Genomic DNA, 18587 nt, shown 5'->3' on the forward strand with positions numbered 1-18587 from the left:
ATAGGTTATGGTACCAGGGAAAAATAAATGTCTTAATGTGTTCTTCATGTATTTTGATGTGCCATAGGTATGTATAGAAGCTAAGCATTTCACAATATATTCAAAATTTTTACAGAAGGCATTTTTTCTGTCGTGCTACTACAGTAAAATATGGTTCCTTTGAGTGGTTGTAGTAAATTGTGAGGATATCTTTAAAATTGTAAAAATTAATTTTGTAGACTTGAGCCAACAAGTGTCTGACATTGGGAAAATCTTTGCATTTCTTATTACTGAGTTCAGTAATTAGATCAAAGAGTACATGCTTATAGCCCAAATTAAATGATAGGGGAAAGATATTAAATGATAGGGGAATGATAGATATCCGAATTGTCCAGTTCTAGGAGATTTGTTCTTTGCTACTTCTTATGTTCTACAAAAGCTTTAAAGTAAGCTATTTTATATAAATTATTCTTAGTTCCTGGAATTTAGTAACATTTAATTTACTAAGACCAAATAACTGCCTTTTTATCATTTTAAAAATTTATGCCTATGATATCTATAAAACACTGGACTTAAAAAAATTATGACTCCTAAATCAGTAAGAGGATCTGTTGATCAAGTAATCAGTTATTTGGTAGTATCTCTGTTAGAGAATAAACATTGCCAATAGCAATTTAATTTCCAGTACCATTCAATGGCACAGGATGACTTTGTTTTAGGCACTTGGTCTAAATGATCTGTAAATCTTGAGTAGTCTCATGTTTCTGATTACCATCTAAATTTTTTCTGTGTCTTTGTTCAACAGATTGAGAAACAGAATGAAGAAGGCTGGTTTGCTCTTTCTGCCCATGTATCATAAGTGAAGTCAAGTCTTGCTGAGTTTGTTCTTAATAATTTATTACTCCCCTTTCCCTGCTCTGACTTTTATATCCTTTCAGATAAAACCTACAAAGATCCTGTGAATTAGTACTAATGAAACAGAGAAAGAAAGCAATTATTTTTTGACTTTCTCAAATAAGTTTTCAACAACCAGCTGACCTACAGCTCCCGGTGAATGAAATTTTGACTGTAGAGAAGTTAAAGTTTTGTATTTTAATACTTTCTTAAGTATTTTAAGGGTCTTTTTTTGATTAATACATTTTTACCTTTATCTTTATTCAGGGTTTTTTGAGGTTTAGTGTATCTTAGTTGATCCATTTATTTATTTATTTTCCTGAAGAACTAATTTGCTTTGCATGTAACTTATAATACCTCTGTGTGATTAGAGTCTGGCTTTCAGGAAAATGTAACACCCACTTTTCTTTCTTTTTTCTTGGGAAGTCATTGCTGTTCATCATTTTTTCCATCAAGTGAAATATACAGCCTTAAAAAAAATAGGCCTGGGAGTGTTTGTTTATATTTACTTAAGCAGGTAAGAGTGGTTGCATTTATTATAAAATCTTATGTAGTTTTTAAATGTGAAAGTGCCATCAATAATGGTAATGCAAATCAAATAAATATGATTCTAGAGTTCAAATGCCTAAATGTGGTAACATTGATTTAATGGTATATTTAATGTTTCAAACAATTAAATAGAAAAAGTTGCTATTAATTTTCCCAGCCCTGAATTTAAGCAGATCTTTCAGGGTAGATTTCTCTTTTTTTTTCTTTTCTTTCTTTCTTTTTTTTGAGGCAGAGTCTTGCTTTATTGCCTAGGCTGGAGTGCAGTTGTGTTATCTGGTTCACTGCAACCTCAGTCTCCCGGGTTCAAGCAATCCTCTTGCCTCAGCCTCCTGAGTAGCTAGGATTATAGGTACACGCCACCACACCCAGCTAATTTGTGTATTTTCAGTAGAGACGGGGGTTCCACCATGTTGGCCAGGCTGATCTCGAACCCCTGACCTCAAATGATCCACCTGCCTTGGTTTCCCAAAGTGCCGGGATTACAAGTGTGAGCCACTTCACCCGGCTCAGGATAGATTTTTCCAGGGTACCCATTTGATTCTGAGATGTTGATTTCTATTTTAGACTTGTTTTTTGAATGATCTCTGCTCCCTGGCTCTATGATAGGAATTCTCAACCTGAGTGAGCAATTCAAACTGAGATTACTTTTGTTTAGACTCATACATTTCGAAAACATATGACTTCTCCAGTATGTCCCAGAAAGCTGCTAATAACTTGCTCAACTTGAAATTTACAGTTTTCCAAATTACAGGTTGGCAGAGATACTGGATTGGTAACAACATCCACAGTTATGATATAATCATTCTTATGCTGTAAACAAAATTATTTTGGTTAGCAGAATTTAATAGTTAACTGTTAATACATACTAGGCACTATTGTAGCCACTTTATGTGCTTCATGACACCTTATGAGATAGGTACTATTATCCTCATTTTGCAGATGAGGAAACAGGTACAAGGAGGTATTTTCTCAAGGTCACACAACTAGAGAGTGGTGGCACTAGAATGGGAACATAGGCAGTCTTTCTCCAAAGCCTATGCTGTGCTGCCTCTTGATGGAGAGTAAACCTGTTTTACAGTGTGTGTAGTACGGAAGCAGCATAATAATAAGAATAGCTGTTCCTTATTGAGCCATTACTGTGGCAGACACTGTACTATAAGCTGCAGTATCACCATTATCTCATTTGAATCTCATAGTAGCCCTATCAATTAGAGGTATGTAAATGCGTCCTCCTCTCCCAGCACCTTTACAGATGAGGAAACTGATCCCTAGAGGTGAAGAAAGTTGTCTAATGACAGAGTGCTTGTAAGAGGTAAAGCCAAGACTTGAAGCTCTTTCTTGCAGTTACTGGATTTCTCCTAATTTTTGGGAACTAATACAGTATAGTAGCTAAGGATGCAAGTACTGAAACCAGAAATCTTGCCTCAAATGCCATTTCTGCCACTTGAGCTGTGTACTTTGGACAAATTAATCTCATCTTTCCCATTTGAAAGTCAGACATAATGTCTTCCCTAGAGGCTTGTGAGGATTAAGTGAGGCAAGTGTATGTAAATGGGCTGAGATCAGAGCTTGGCTCACAACACTCAGTAATGATCACTGCCAAATTTTTTTTTGTGTATAAATAAATACACTATTTCCCCCATGTTTCCATTTTTTAAGACCTTGTATAGTGAATTTATTGTATCTCAGATTAACAATTGCACACAGTGCTTGAAATTTAGAGGTATTTCACCTGAAAAGATGTCTAGAGGTTGAAAGAAAACATGCTGGGCATATGATTTGAAAGTATAACTAACATGCTATTTAAAATTAAGTTTACCCTATGTTTTCTATCTTTTCTGGCACCTAGATATACCATTTAATAAGTAATACCAAGGATAATCATCTGTTTTTTTAAGCCCTGGAAAATCTCGATTAAAGAGGACATTTCAGTATTGCAAATAAATGCATGGTATTTGTGTAACATTGTGGAAACTAATAAACACAAATTGTATTATAGCAATTTTTTCTTGCCAATTTTATTGACACATAATTTATATATAATAAATGACATATATTTAAAGAGAACAGTTTATTGACTTTTGGCAGTTGTATATACCCATGAAATTACCACCACAATTAAGACACAGCATTTCTATCATTTCTAAGATTCCTCGTGTCTCTTTCCAGTGCATCTCACTAAGTCCTAGGCAACCACTTTGCCCAAGTCTCTAGACTATCTTGGATGTGGAATGACTTTGTGTATGTTTAACTTTTGAAGAAACCTCTCAAATAGTTTTCCAAAGTGGTTATGCCATTTTACATTCCCAACAGCAGTGTATGCGAGTTCCAGGTGCTCCATATCCTTCTGCATTTGGTGTTGGCAATCTTTGAAGTTTTACCCCTTCACGTGGATGGGGAGTTATGTGTATTGTGGTTTGTATTTCCCTTATGACTACTGTTAAGCATCTTTCCATGTGCTTATTGGCCATACATGTATCTGATTTGGTGAAGTATTCAAATCCTTTGCCCATTTAAGAAATAGGGTGGTTTTTTCTTATTGAATTATAAGAGTTCTATTTTTTGTGTGTTTTCTTTTAATTATACTTTAGGTTTTAGGGTATATGTGCACAATGTGCAGATTTGTTACATATGTATCCATGTGCCATGTTGTTTTGCTGCAAAAAAAAAAATAAGAGTTCTTTATACATTCTGTATACAAAGTCCTTTGTCACATATTGGAATGACCATTTTAAAACAGTATTTGGTAACTAATAACGTTAGGCTAGGTACTTTAAAAAACAGTATGACCACAGTACTACAGAGAGGTTGAACAAACTGCCAAACCTAGAAATCTGTCAAGGGAGGCCTGTACCTTTGTGCCCAGAGCGCTGCGACCAAGAAACCCACAACATAAAACCTGATTTACTCTTAAAAGCCAACAGAGATAATATAGTTTTAAAAATAACAAAAATCCCACGATGTATTGTTGTTGTTGATGTTGCCGGCAAGCTGCCTACTATCTCCCAGGACCCCTCTTAAAATCGAAGTGAAAACCTCAACACAGGAACGCCGCTATCAGGGCTCCGTTGGGCCATTTTGGAATATCGGGCAGGTATCTTCGACGGTATTCATGTCATTTAATTATCTGCATGACGTCCTTTAGAGGATGATAAACTCGTCGGGCTTTTGTGTTTGGCTTTGAACCAGTGTCATGAGGCGGAAAAGGCCCAACCAGAGGGCGGATAGGTACTTGGTTCCCGACGTCACCGCCGCTGCGTGTCCCAGAAAGCTGGACGCTGGCCGCGCATGCGCCCCGCGTCCCGTCCTGGTTCCGCCTCCCTGGAAGAGGGATGGTGTTGCCTCGGTAACGGGAGTAAACGGAGGCCTCCGGCAGACGCTGTGAGGAGAGGAGCCGAGGCGGTCAGTACCTTCGGTGAGTTTGGACCTCAGCAACCGGCAGTTTCCACACCCTCCCCCTTAAATCTGTTTGTGATTCAGAGGGCAGTGAACCCCACCTGGGCTTCTCTCAGGCTGGACCAGTGTTGCAGCCTTCGTCCTCCCTGCGGTAGCTCAGCGAACTTTTGAAGCCTCGAGTATTCTCAGGCTCGGAGCTAGACACTGTGTGCACGGTTCCTGCCTGCGAGACCCTGTCAGTCTGACCGGGCAGAAGCCAGCCAGGCAGCAGGAGCACGGCTTAGTCAGAGCAGCAGCGAGTCAGCTAGGAAAGTGCTAGGGTTCCCCGCTCCAGCGAGGCACCCGCCCTGCGCTCAGCTGGGTGCGACGCTTGGCACGCTGGGCCCTCTGCACTTCGGCTTCCTCATCTCCAGAAAGAAAGGTGATAATGTGGCCTCATGGAGTTCTTGTTATTATTATTAAATAGGATAAGTAAAGTGCTTAGCACATGCATGGCACATAGTAGGTGCACATAAATATTTATTGTATAATAGGTAAAGACAGTCGCATACATGTGTGCTGCTCAGTGTGTCCAATCAATCATGAGTTGCTAAGGGTGCGTACTGATGAAAACCTTTGAGAGGAGAAGGGGCTAAGGAGGCTAGGGAGAGAGAGACTGTGACTGTAGCTGGGCTGCAATAAGCTACAGACCCTCTGACAAGGGACCTTTACACCAGACCGAGGAATCTGAGCTCTTATTTGATGGCAGTGATGAACCATTAGAGGTTTTAAGCAAGAGTGACACATTAAAAGCTGTGTTTTAGAAATACAAGCGATAGTGTAGAGAATGGATTATAGAAGGGAAGACAAAGTATGACGGTACAATAATGGTAGAGGTGAGACACAATGAGGACGAACTACAGAGGGACAGCAGGGACAGTAGGGAATGAAGGGAGGGGAGGAATTCAAAAGGCTTAATCACTGGACACTTAGTAACAGGACTTGTAAATCATTTACATGAATTGGGTGAGGAACGGATTCAGAGTAAATGTGCTGCTTTCTCGTCTGTAAAATAATGACAATAATAATAATGGATAGCAAGACTTTGTCTCAAAAATAGTAATAATAGGCTGTGCACGGTGGCTCACGCCTGTAATCCCAGCACTTTGGGAGGCGGAGGTGGGTAGATCACCTGAGGTCAGGAGTTTGAGACCAGTCTGGCCAACATGGGGAAACCCGTCTACTAAAAATACAAAAATTAGCCGGGCGAGGTGGTGTGCGCCTGTAATCCCAGCTACTCGGGAGGCTGAGACACGAGAATCGCTTGAACCCGGGAGGTGGAGGTTGCAGTGAGCTGAGATCGCACCACTGCACTCCAGCCTGGGTGACAGAGCGAGACTCCATCTCAATAAATAAATAAAATAATAATGGTACCTACCTCATAGGGTCGTTTTGAGAATTATACGATAATATGTGTACAATTTCTTAGAACTACGCCTGACACATAGTAAACATTAAAAAAGACAAGCCATTACTTTTTTTCTCCACAGCTGTATCTCACATTGCAAAGTAAAAACCGAGAGCCTGTTTTATACATCAGTCACTGTGACTCTTAAATAACCACCTCTGGCACACTGCTAGGACTGAGTGAGCTTGTGAGCATGAGGACCAGAACCTGGACTCTGGTGAATGAATCAGAGTAATGTCACCTTAGAGAGCACTCTGTCTGGCGTCCAGCCAACCTTCTAGCAACACACTCCTCTGCATCAATGTATACTATTATTTTCCCTTTTTCTTTATACTTCCTTAGGGTTGACCCTGTCAACCTAAATAACATACAGAGAGAGGCTTTCTAAAAGAAGATGATGTTTATTCAGGAGTAAGGCATTGCAATGGAATATGTGTGCCATGGTAAACTATATGTGTATTCAGGGAGGAAAGGAAAACAAAGGTTTTTAAAGGAAAAATGAAAAAGACTACGTAATTACTTTGAGATAATTATCCTTGGCTACAAAGATCAACAATAAGTGTGATGCTAGTCTGAGGTTGGACAGGCAATTGTTGGGCAGATGTCCTTGTAGAAGTAATTTTTTTATGTGTAAGATTGTGATGGCTTTTGTGCAAGGCTGTGGTTTTTGCAGTCTTTTGGGATAGTTATCCGGCATACAAGGGTGAGAACCCATTCTTCATAGCCTTCCCCAGCTCTGTTTGTCAGGGTTCTTTCTTAACACTGTTGACTCCATTCTAATTCTGACAACTTTCACAACTCAAAACTGCACAGTCTACGTAATGAGTTAGTTAAAAGAATTGGCCAAATAATTGGCCATAGGCTTTACCAATAAGCCTGGATCTAATGAAAGGAAATTTATGCTAGTCCTGCAAATAGACTCCCAAACCTAGCTAGTTTACTGACAGAAGGTAGAACATGGTCTAGAACCCAAACTTACACTGCCTTAAAGGAATACAATGAATGTCCCCAATAGATGAATTGGTAGTTCCTCTCTTCTGGTAAGTGTCCAGATCCTACAAAGAACATATAAAATTAGGAGGTATATATGATGCATTGGGAGTTAACTTCTTGAGCTATCAGGGTGGTAAAGAAAAGTTGGAAACATGTCATTGAGGAATAATTGAAATAATTGGGATACTTTCTCTGGGAAAAGAGAAGATCTGGAGAGAAATGAGAGCCAACTACAATTATTTGAATGGTTGAAGTACACAGAAAAACTTGTTCTGTGTGTTCTCAAGAAAAAACAAGGGTCAAATGGATCCAAGTTGCAGGGAGGCAGATTTCAGCTTAATATAAAATGTACTAAGAACTAGAGCTGAGCATGAACAGAATGTGCTCACCCTCTTACCGGAAATATTTAAATTGAAGCTGACTGACAATCTTGTTCTTTCATTTATTCAGGAATATATCAATAAATTCATCCTGCAACCATTTTACATCTTGACTGTCATGTATCATTCTTAGAGCTTTCCTGTGTTGACTCAGAACAACCTTATCCAGTAGGTGCTGCATTTTAAAGATGGAAATACTGAGGCACACAGTCATTAAATACTTGGTTAACACCTCACAACCAGGAAGAGGATGAGCCGAGATTTAAACCTAGTCAGACTGACTCTGTAGCCAGTATTCTCAGCCCTGGCCAACACACTAGACTGCTTTTCTGACAGTGCTGGGGTGGATGTTGAGATGTGCGACCTGCATGGGGTAGGAAGTTAAACTAAAGTCCTCTTTCAACTGTGAAGACTCCATGATTTTGTTTATTGAACTCTACATGTGTCAAAGAGAATATCTAGGAGTATAGTAAAAACAACTGCCATTTCTGAGTGCCTAGTAGGTGTTTTATATAAACTCATGATTCCTAACCAGTTCTTGTGCCTGACTGTGTGAAAGAATTATCTGGGGAGTGAGACCCTGTTAATAGTACGTTTTTAAGTTTTCCAAGTGATTCTAAAGTGCAGTCAAAGTTGAGAACTCTGTATATGAAAGATCTCATTTAATATTTACAACAACTCTACCAAATCACCCCCATTTTACATATTAAAGGATCAAGAGGTTAAGGAACTTGTTTCTTGGGCAAGCAGAGATGTGAACCCAAGTCTCTCTGGCTCCAAAGTCTCCACAGGTTACAATGTAGCTTCCCAATCTCTTTTATTAAAACAAAACAAACAAAAAAAACCCCCAAAACCAAAAATACCTTATTCTACCTTACCAGTTATACTGATAATCTCCAGGAGAACGGGAGTCTCTCCCACCTGACCTGCTCCACTGCTTTTTACAGGTTCTTCAGTTACCTTTTATGACTCAGGAAAGCTAGGAATAGTATTTATTGTCCAGTATTGCTACATCAGAACACCGGGCAAATTCCTTGGGTTCCAGTATTTTCTTCCACATTGTACACAACCCGACATTAACTGGGGTTTGTAATGTGAAAGTTTATTACATGGTAGTATTAGCCATTTGGGGAATATATTGTTTAAGATAGCACAGAATAAAGTGTGGTGCTTTTGTCTTGATACCAGCTTACCTTTTGTTGTGGTTCAACTCTTGTTTTCAGAGTGCTTTAGTTACCATAATTGTTTTTTACCCACCTTATGATTATCTTATGAATAAATTATGGGCTCTTTTTATTAGAATCTATATCCAGTTAACGTTCAGTTATAGTATGTTAAAAATAAATGTATTCAGAAACAGAAAAGTAGAAAGTGATTTCATGAACTCATGAGGCTTATGATAGCAGGAAAGAAAATCATGAGATTCAAATCACTAGGAGGAACTTGACCCATTATTCCTGGCTTTAAGGGGCACCATAAGTCAAGGAATGTGAGTGGCCTCTGGAACTTAGAAGGACTCTTGGGCAACAGCCAGCAAGAAAGCAGGGACCACTGTTCCACAGCCACATGGGGCTGAATTCTGCCAGCAGCTTGAATGAGCCCAGAAGTAGATTCTTCCTCAGAGCCTCTGAAAGTGAAGGCAGCACTGCCAACACCTTAACAACCTCCTGAAACTCTAAGCAGAGAGCTAGCTGAGTCACACTTGGCCTGGACTTTTGACCCACAAAACTGTGAAATAATAAGTGGATGTTACTTAGGCTGCTAAATATCTGGTAATTTATATGGCAGCAATGGAAAACTAAAACAGTACCTACTTACAGAAAAAAGTGCTATTGAAACTCACAGACCAAAAATTTTCATTTAGTTATCAATTGATTAGCAGCAGTAGAATATAAGTTTGATTCTGCTGGAAAACCCAGGAACTGCCTTGCCTTCACTCATTTGGGACCTGCATCATGGAAACTTAGGGAGTACTTTAGTTTCTTTCCAATACTTTAAATGTTGATTTTTATCAAAGAAATCATTATCGATCAATCATAGTCACTTCAGTCACGACTGTCAGACCATCCTTGTTTTGGTCAACCTCTGATGGATCTGAATCAGTGATTTAGAAGATAAGTTTATTCTGAAACTATTTTGAAAGAGAATTGTTAATTTCTTCATCTTGAATTATACATTGAGGTCAGAGACTGTATATTGCTCACCTTTGTATCCTCTGCAATGCCTAGCATAATAATATGCTCAATAGTTTTAAGAATTAAATTGACTTAAATTATGACAGCAAGGGAGAAAATAGTATTTAGGTGTGTGTTTATCTATCTAAACAATTTTACCCACAGTATGTGGTCATTTATAACCAAGCTCTGTAATAATTGAATTGGCTGCATAATTTTTTTTTACAAAAACAGTTACTCACTATAGAGTAACATAGAAATAAGCCTGTGTGTCCAAAACTGGAGGGAATAGAAAATATACTGAATGACAGAATGTGAATTTTAAAAGATTTTGCTACTTAAAGGTTTTTATTGTTTGATTCCTAACCCCACCCCCTCCATAAACCCCAAAAGGTATATATTCTACAATTAGGTGGAAGGAAAGAGGAAGGAAGGGAAGGAGAAAAGGAAGAAAGGATGGAAAGAGAGAGGAAGGAAGATTCAAAACTAAAAAAAGGAAAGGAAAACACACACACACACACGTACATACACTTTTTAAAAACTAAAACATTATTTTTGTAACCCAGAAGAATGCCTCCAAAGTACAAAATACAAAATTTAACAACATGAGTATCGCGTTAGACCATATGTTTTTTTTTTTTTAATTTTAGAAGCAGAGTCTGGCTGTGTCACTCAGGCTGGAGTGCAGTGGTGCTATCCTAGCTCACTGCAGCCTCAAACTCCTGGGCTCAAGTGATCCTCCTGCCTCAGCCTCCTGAGTAGCTGGGACTACAGGCATACCTCACTATGCCTGGCCATTTTAAATTTTTTTTAGAGACAGTTTGGCTGTGTCCCCACTCAAATCCCATCGTAATTATAGTTCCCATAATCCCCATGTGTCATGGGAGGGACCCGGTGGGAGGTAACTGAATCATAGGGGCAGTTACCTCATCCTGTTCTTGTGATAGTAAGTGAGTTCTCACAAAATCTGATGGTTTTATAAGGGGTTTTCTTCCCCTTCGCTCTGCACTTCTCCTTGCTGCCATCATGTGAAGAAAAGAGGTGTTTGCTTCCCCTTCTGCTATGATTGTAAGTGTCCTGAGGCCTCCCTAGCCATGCAGAACTGTGAGTCAATTAAGCCTCTTTCCTTTATAAATTACCCATTCTCAGGTATGCCTTTATTAGCAGTGTGAGAACAAACTAATACAGGCGGGGTCTTGCTATGTTTCTCATGTTGGTCTCGAGCTCCTGGTCTCAAGCAGTCCTCCTGCCTCAGCCTGTCAAACTGCCAGGATTACAGGCATGAGCCACTGAGCTTGGTCTATATCTTTCTTGATCATAGTTTATAATACAAATGTATAGACAATGTACTATTATCCCCCATACCAAAAGAAGGCATCATTATGATGTCACTGCAGGAAAACATGGAATGAACCCTAGTGCCCAGTTGAAGGGAGACAGTCATCATACTACACTCTCCTTTGTCCTTTGATCATGTAGTGTACCATATCTGCTTTAGGCATACCAGTCTATCTTCAGAGACCAGGAAGATATAACAGTGTGGCAGTTTAAGTAACCCTCATAGCAGGCTTATAAAAAGTTTTTTCTTCATTCTCATTACATTTGGGGAATTCTTGTAAAGTTTAGTTAGCTAGTTATATGTCAGTACTGGGATTCAAACCCTAATCTAACTATAAATCTGATCCAAATAGAACTGGTGTTCCATTCCGCTTTCCAGGCGTATCATAGAAGAATGTTGAGGAAACATGGGGTGTTTAGTATAGAGAAGTGAAGACATAGAAGGAAGGTGTTTTCAAATATATGAAAAGCTGCAATATAGACAGAGGGCAGAGAAAACCTGTTGTGTCACTCCCCTCTTTAAACCCTTTAATGGTTTTCAGTCGTCAAGGAAATAAGGTATAAACTTCTTAGCAAAGCTTAGAGACAACTTTATGATATGGTACCCACCTCCTCTTCAATATCCATTTTACTCTCCCACTCTGGCCAATAGACTGCTTGCAGCCCTTTAAAGATGCAGCTGTCTTTGATGTGCCTGACATATCTTTCACATTCTTTGCCTGGCCAACTCCTGACCGTCATCCATGTCTCAAACACCTCTAACCCCCCATCATGTTTTAGGCTTCTTGCTATACATGCCCACAGTACCCTCTATTTTCCTTTTTGTAGCACTCATTATTTTAATTGCTTGTTTAATATCTATCTTTCTAAACAAGCTCCATAAAGTTAGGGACCATATTTCTCTTCTCCAGTTTTGTAATTTAGTACCCAACATAAGACTTGATACACTGCAGGTGTGCTCAAAAAATATTTTAAAAACTGAAATTGATTAGTAACTCCAAGGGAATTTGAAAATAGAGAAAGAGGGAGGGATGGACCAAAGGTAGGATGGCAGAAGGTTAATTTTAGTGGTGAAGCATTTGAGGAAAAGATGAACTTTGGTAGTGGAACTCTAGAAAACCAAAGTGCACCACAATGACAATTTACCTAGAGAAAGAGAATCTGTGATTATAATTAGCTGTCTTGCAGAGGTCAGAGGTCTCTGGTGGTAGTTGCACCCTTCTGCTGGTGGGTCATCCTGGATCCTGTGCAAACAAAGGATTATTGACACAGACGGTGTTTGGTGCTTATGAAATTTGTTAGGGGGAAATCTGTTAGTTTCAATTTTACTACATTATCCATATCTCATCCCAATTTTGTACTTACAGAGGAAATGAAGGAACCAGATGATCAGGATACTGATGGGGAGAAATCAGTTACATCGAAGAGTGAAGGGAAGAAGTCTCTGAGGTCTTCTAAATCAGAATCAAGATGTAAGTAAAGATAATATGAATACTTTTAAAAGGATTAAATTTAGGTAAACATTTGAAGAATTGATTTTTATAGTAGAATAGAAAGAGCTGGATGTTATAAAATAGATCTCTTTTTTTTTTTTTTTGAGACTGAGTTTTGCTCTTGTTGCTTAGGCTGGAGTGCAATGGCATGATCTTGGCTTACTGAAACCTCTGCCTCCTGGGTTCAACTGATTCTCCTGCCTCAGCCTCCTGAGTAGCTGGGATTTTAGCGCCCGCCACCACACCCGGCTAATTTTTGTATTTTTAGTAGAGATGGGGTTTCATCATATTGGTCAGGCTGGTCTCGAACTCCTGACCTCAGGTGATCCAACCACCTCAGCCTCCCAAAGTGCTGGGATTACAGGCATGAGCCAGCGTGCTGGGCCGAAATAGATCTCTTATACTCCTTGTTCCCAGAAAGCTGTAGGAAGGTGGGCTCCATAAAAATGATGGAGTTAGCAAAGACAAAAGACTACATATGGTCCAGGAAATAGGAGATTCAAAATAGAAATAAGGCAAAGGTAATGCCTAGGATGACACATGGGCAGCCATGCAGAGAACAATTATACTGAAGCAAGGAAAGGAGAATTTTCACCTCCCAGAAAGTTAAAAATGTTAAATAATAGATTATGTTATAGATGCATGTAGAAAATTGAATTGAGTGGAATTTATAGAACTATGGCAAGATGTGGGAAGATTTATCAGGAGATTCCAGAAAGTTAAAAAGTGAAAATAAATGAGATATTAGTTTTAGAAAAGTAAGTTGTTCAAGAAGGAAATAAAATAACACATTCTTAACTCAGGAATGAGTGTTATTAAGGCAGTATACTAAAAACAGTAAGCATGGACTTCACTATAGTTTTGTTGTGTGTTAATTATATTGCAAGGGCGGAGAGATAGCAAGTGGTGATAGAGATTTAACATTCTTCATCTTCCCATAATAAACACTGTCTAAAAGTGGCTAGAGAGAGCAGTATATCCATATTATTTAGATATATGGAGGTAAATATCAGAAGAAAAAAGAGTAAAAGCTAAAAGTGATTCTTCTGGAGAGATAGAGAAGGCTGTTAAGCAGGGAAAAGTTGAGTATTTTAAAAGACAAGTCTTTTAGCATTAAGTGACTTTTGAAGTTATGGGTGTGTACTTCAACAAAAATAAAAATAATTTTCTAAAAGTCAAAAAATGGGCAAAATAATTTTTAAATAGTGCATATCTGGGTTTATAGAACAGAAATGGTTTACTTGTTCAACTCCCTTACAAAGCTCAAAGTTCCTTAAGAGCAGTCTGTGTTTTACTTGTTTATCACAGCTCCTGGCACACAGGTTGATAATAACCTATCCACACGTCTGGTCTAGAGTTCTCTTGTGAGAGCTACTAAGTCTTATATGGACTTTACTGATACAGTGTAGTGGAAAGAGACCTGGACTTTGGTTTTGAGTCCTGGATCTACCATTTGGAGATGCTTGATCTTGGAAAAATTACCACATCTTTCTGAGTCTCAATTTTCTCACCCATTAAAACAATTATGAGTCACTTGGGAATTAAATTGGATAACGTGTGGAAGGATTTCATAGACTGAAATGGAAGAAAAAAGGAGGAATTTTATAACTAGGACTTTTGAAAGACGGCTGGCTCTTTCTGACTGACTATCATGATGTTAGGTATCTTAGTGGAATCTTGACTTTTTAAGGTTCTAATCCTAAATATGATTTTAGAAATTTAATTTTGACTGTTCACCTAGAGAAGATCAGGTCCTGGGAAAATCAATACACATGCAAAATTTGCATTAAAATCTTTTTTTTTTATTATTATTATACTTTAGGTTTTAGGGTACATGTGCACAATGTGCAGGTTTGTTACATATGTATCCATGTGCCATGTTGTTTTGCTGCACCCATTAACTCGTCATTTAGCGTTAGGTATATCTCCTAATGCTGTCCCTCCCCCCTTCCCCCACCCCACAGCAGTCCCCGGCGTGTGATGTTCCCCTTCCCGTGTCCATGAGTTCTCATTGTTCAATTCCCACCGATGAGTGAGAACATGCGGTGTTTGGTTTTTTGTCCTTGCGATAGTTTACTGAGAATGATGTTTTCCAGTTTCATCCATGTCCCTACAAAGGACACGAACTCATCATTTTTTATGGCTGCATAGTATTCCATGGTGTATATGTGCCACATTTTCTTAATCCAGTCTATCGTTGTTGGACATTTGGGTTGGTTCCAACTCTTTGCTATTGTGAATAGTGCCGCAACAAACATACGTGTGCATGTGTCTTTATAGCAGCACGATTTATAGTCCTTTGGGTATATACCCAGTAATGGGATGGCTGGGTCAAATGGTATTTCTAGTTCTAGATCCCTGAGGAATTGCCACACTGACTTCCACAATGTTTGAACTAGTTTACAGTCCCACCAACAGTGTGAAAATGTTCCTATTTCTCCACATCCTCTCCAGCACCTGTTGTTTCCTGACTTTTTAATGATGGCCATTCTAACTGGTGTGAGATGGTATCTCACTGTGGTTTTCATTTGCATTTCTCTGATGGCCAGTGATGATGAGCATTTTTTCATGTGTTTTTTTGGCTGCATAAATGTCTTCTTTTGAGAAGTGTCTGTTCATGTCCTTCACCCACTTTTTGATGGGGTTGTTTGTTTTTTTCTTGTAAATTTGTTTGAGTTCATTGTAGATTCTGGATATTAGCCCTTTGTCAGATGAGTAGGTTGCAAAATTTTTCTCCCATTCTGTAGGTTGCCTGTTCACTCTGATGGTAGTTTCTTTTGCTGTGCAGAAGCTCTTTAGTTTAATTAGATCCCATTTGTCAATTTTGGCTTTTGTTGCCATTGCTTTTGGTGTTTTAGACATGAAGTCCTTGCCCAGCCTATGTCCTGAATGGTATTGCCTAGGTTTTCTTGTAGGATTTTAATGGTTTTAGGTCTAACATTTAAGTCTTTAATCCATCTTGAATTAATTTTTGTATAAGGTGTAAGGAAGGGATCCAGTTTCAGCTTTCTACATATGGCTAGCCAGTTTTCCCAGCACCATTTATTAAATAGGGAATCCTTTCCCCATTTCTTGTTTTTGTCAGGTTTGTCAAAGATCAGATAGTTGTAGATATGCGGCGTCATTTCTGAGGGCTCTGTTCTGTTCCATTGATCTATGTCTCTGTTGTGGTACCAGTACCATGCTGTTTTGGTTACTGTAGCCTTGTAGTATAGTTTGAAGTCAGGTAGCGTGATGCCTCCAGCTTTGTTCTTTTGGCTTAGGATTGACTTGGCCATGCGGGCTCTTTTTTGGTTCCATATGAACTTTAAAGTAGTTTTTTCCAATTCTGTGAAGAAAGTCATTGGTAGCTTGATGGGGATGGCATTGAATCTATAAATTACCTTGGGCAGTTGGCCATTTTCATGATATTGATTCTTCCAACCCATGAGCATGGAATGTTCTTCCATTTGTTTGTATCCTCTTTTATTTCATTGAGCAGTGGTTTGTAGTTCTCCTTGAAGAGGTCCTTCACATCCCTTGTAAGTTGGATTCCTAGGTATTTGATTCTCTTTGAAGCAATTGTGAATGGGAGTTCACTCATGATTTGGCTCTCTGTTTGTCTGTGATTGGTGTACAAGAATGCTTGTGATTTTTGTACATTGATTTTGTGTCCTGAGACTTTGCTGAAGTTGCTAATCAGCTTAAGGAGATTTTGGGCTGAGGCAATGGGGTTTTCTAGATATACAATTATGTCATCTGCAAACAGGGACAATTTGACTTCCTCTTTTCCTAATTGAATACCCTTTATTTCCTTCTCCTGCCTGATTGCTCTGGCCAGAACTTCCAGCACTATGTTGAATAGGAGTGGTGAGAGAGGGCATCCCTGTCTTGTGCCAGTTTTCAAAGGGAATGCTTCCAGTTTTTGCCCATTCAGTATGATATTGGCTGTGGGTTTGTCATATATAGCTCTTATTATTTTGAGATACGTCCCATGAATACCTAATTTATTGAGAGTTTTTAGCATGAAGAGTTGTTGAATTTTGTCAAAGGCCTTTTCTGCATCTATTGAGATAATCATGTGGTTTTTGTCTTTGGTTCTGTATCGCAGACATGTCTTGTAAATACAGTTTCTGCAATTGTATTTTATTTTAGGCATTTATCTTCTCTGGTTTGGACTCTTGCAACATGGATTTCTACCTCAGTCTTCCTGTCCAGATCTCCCTCCATACCACCACTAGAGTTCTTTCCAAAAAGTATGATTATATCACTTACCTCAGAAACTTTAGTTTGTTCCCCCCTTGTTTTTCCTTTTTCATGTTTCTGTACTCCCTACATTTCTGACACAGAATTGTCTGTGTTGGTTTCCAGTCCTTGGCAGTGTTTTCCTGGATGCTACTCTCAACTTTCCCTTGATGGATTTAATGATAATGACCCTTTGTCTAGTACTGCCTTCCTTATGTCAGACCCTCTTAGGGGCAGACCTTTTCAAGTGTGACCTGGCCCAGTGCTCAGCTCATTAATTAGTTCATATATCATAGGTCTTAGACTCCCAAATGATAATGTGAAATAATTTTCTGGCATTCTGAACATCCTGTACCTTGTTGCTGAGTGGAGAGGTGTCTCCCTCCTAGCTCAGCCTCATATCTGATAGCTGCATTCCCCCCACCCCTGGAAACCTTGCTTTGCTCTCAGGCTTGTTAACACATCCGGGCAAGTTTTTACTCTGGGATTCTCATGTAGAATGAATAAAAGTCCTTGTATTCCACCCAAGCAGAGAAGTTGGAGTAGACTTTTTCCCATACTTAACAAGAGGTTTCTGCCCTCTCTGAGTTCTATTAAGAAATTTAGGTCAAGTGTACCAGCTAAACCATCCATCATTTCTCATGATGGTGAAGGACTGTTAGTTACTAAGGCATTGATTTCTGATTCTTATCAAAGGACTAAATTATTGTAGACCTTTTTTAATAATTTCGGAAAGTATTTTGTTCTTTTCTATTTTCAAAAATATTTTGTGTAGAATTGGTATTATTTCTTCCTTAAATGCTTGGTAGAATTTACCAGTAAAGCTGTCTGGGCCTGGAATTTTCTTGATGAGTGGGAAAATTTTAACCATGAATTCAATTTTTTAAATAGAGAGCTCTCTATTTCTTCTTTACTAAGTTTTGCAAGTTTGTATCTTTCATGGAATTTGCTCACTTCTCTTCTAAATTGTCAAATTTGTTGTCATAACTTTGTAGGATCTGTTTTCATTCTTGATGTTGGAGATTTATATTGTTTCTCTTTTATTTCTTCATTGGTCTAGCTAGGAGCTTATCAATATTGTTGATCTTTTCAAAGACTAAGATTTTGGCTTTGTTAATTTAGTTTGGATTTTTTTTTTCATTTATTTTTCCAGCTTCTTGAGGTGGAACTTTAGGTCATTGTTTTTTTTGACTTTTGTTCTTTTCTTACCTATGTATTGAAAGCTATAAATTTCCCTCCAAGGACTGCTTTAGCTATATCTCAATTTTAATATGTTGTATTTTAATAATAATTTAATTTGAAAAATTTTCTGATTTCTTTGTTGATTTCCCCTTGACCCATGCATTATTTTTCTTGTGTAATTTAATTTCCAAATATTGGACTTTTTTTCAAGGTATCTTATCCTTATTGCTTTCTAACTTACCTCCGTTGTTTTCAGACAACATATCTATTCTATATAATTTCAATCCATTTAAATGTATTAAAACTGGTCTTATGTCACAGCAAGTGATCTGTCTTGGTAAATGACCCATGCGTGCTTGAATGTGCATCTTGTATTGATAGGTGTAAGTGTTTTATAAATGTCAGGTCAGGATTGTTGATAGTGATGTTCAGATCATCTGTGTCTTTACTAAGTTTTTGACTAGTTGTTCTATTAATTGCTGAAAGATACGTGTTACTATAATAAATAGTAACTCTAAGTGGACTGTGAAAAGTTGTT

The 18587-nt window shown here is 38.4% G+C and overlaps 2 protein-coding genes across 3 annotated transcripts in view; both read left to right on the forward strand.

Moving 5' to 3' along the window:
* SPICE1 (spindle and centriole associated protein 1) overlaps positions 1 to 3424 on the forward strand; it is a 74861-nt gene extending 71437 nt beyond the window's left edge. For both annotated transcript variants that reach the window (XM_030801890.1, XM_030801891.1), the window contains exon 18: positions 785 to 3424. In XM_030801890.1, coding sequence (XP_030657750.1) covers positions 785 to 838 — 54 coding nt within the window. In that variant the 3' untranslated portion in view covers positions 839 to 3424. The remainder of the gene's footprint in view (positions 1 to 784) is intronic.
* Positions 3425 to 4781: 1357 nt separating this feature from the next.
* Positions 4782 to 18587, forward strand: part of CFAP44 (cilia and flagella associated protein 44) — a 151355-nt gene continuing 137549 nt past the window's right edge. The window contains exons 1-2 of the mRNA XM_003261819.3: positions 4782 to 4837; positions 12518 to 12622. Of these exons, the coding sequence (XP_003261867.1) occupies positions 12523 to 12622 (100 nt within the window). The 5' untranslated portion in view covers positions 4782 to 4837; positions 12518 to 12522. The remainder of the gene's footprint in view (positions 4838 to 12517; positions 12623 to 18587) is intronic.

Source organism: Nomascus leucogenys, chromosome 21 (genome assembly GCF_006542625.1).
Source record: "Nomascus leucogenys isolate Asia chromosome 21, Asia_NLE_v1, whole genome shotgun sequence".
Lineage (NCBI taxonomy): Eukaryota > Metazoa > Chordata > Mammalia > Primates > Hylobatidae > Nomascus > Nomascus leucogenys.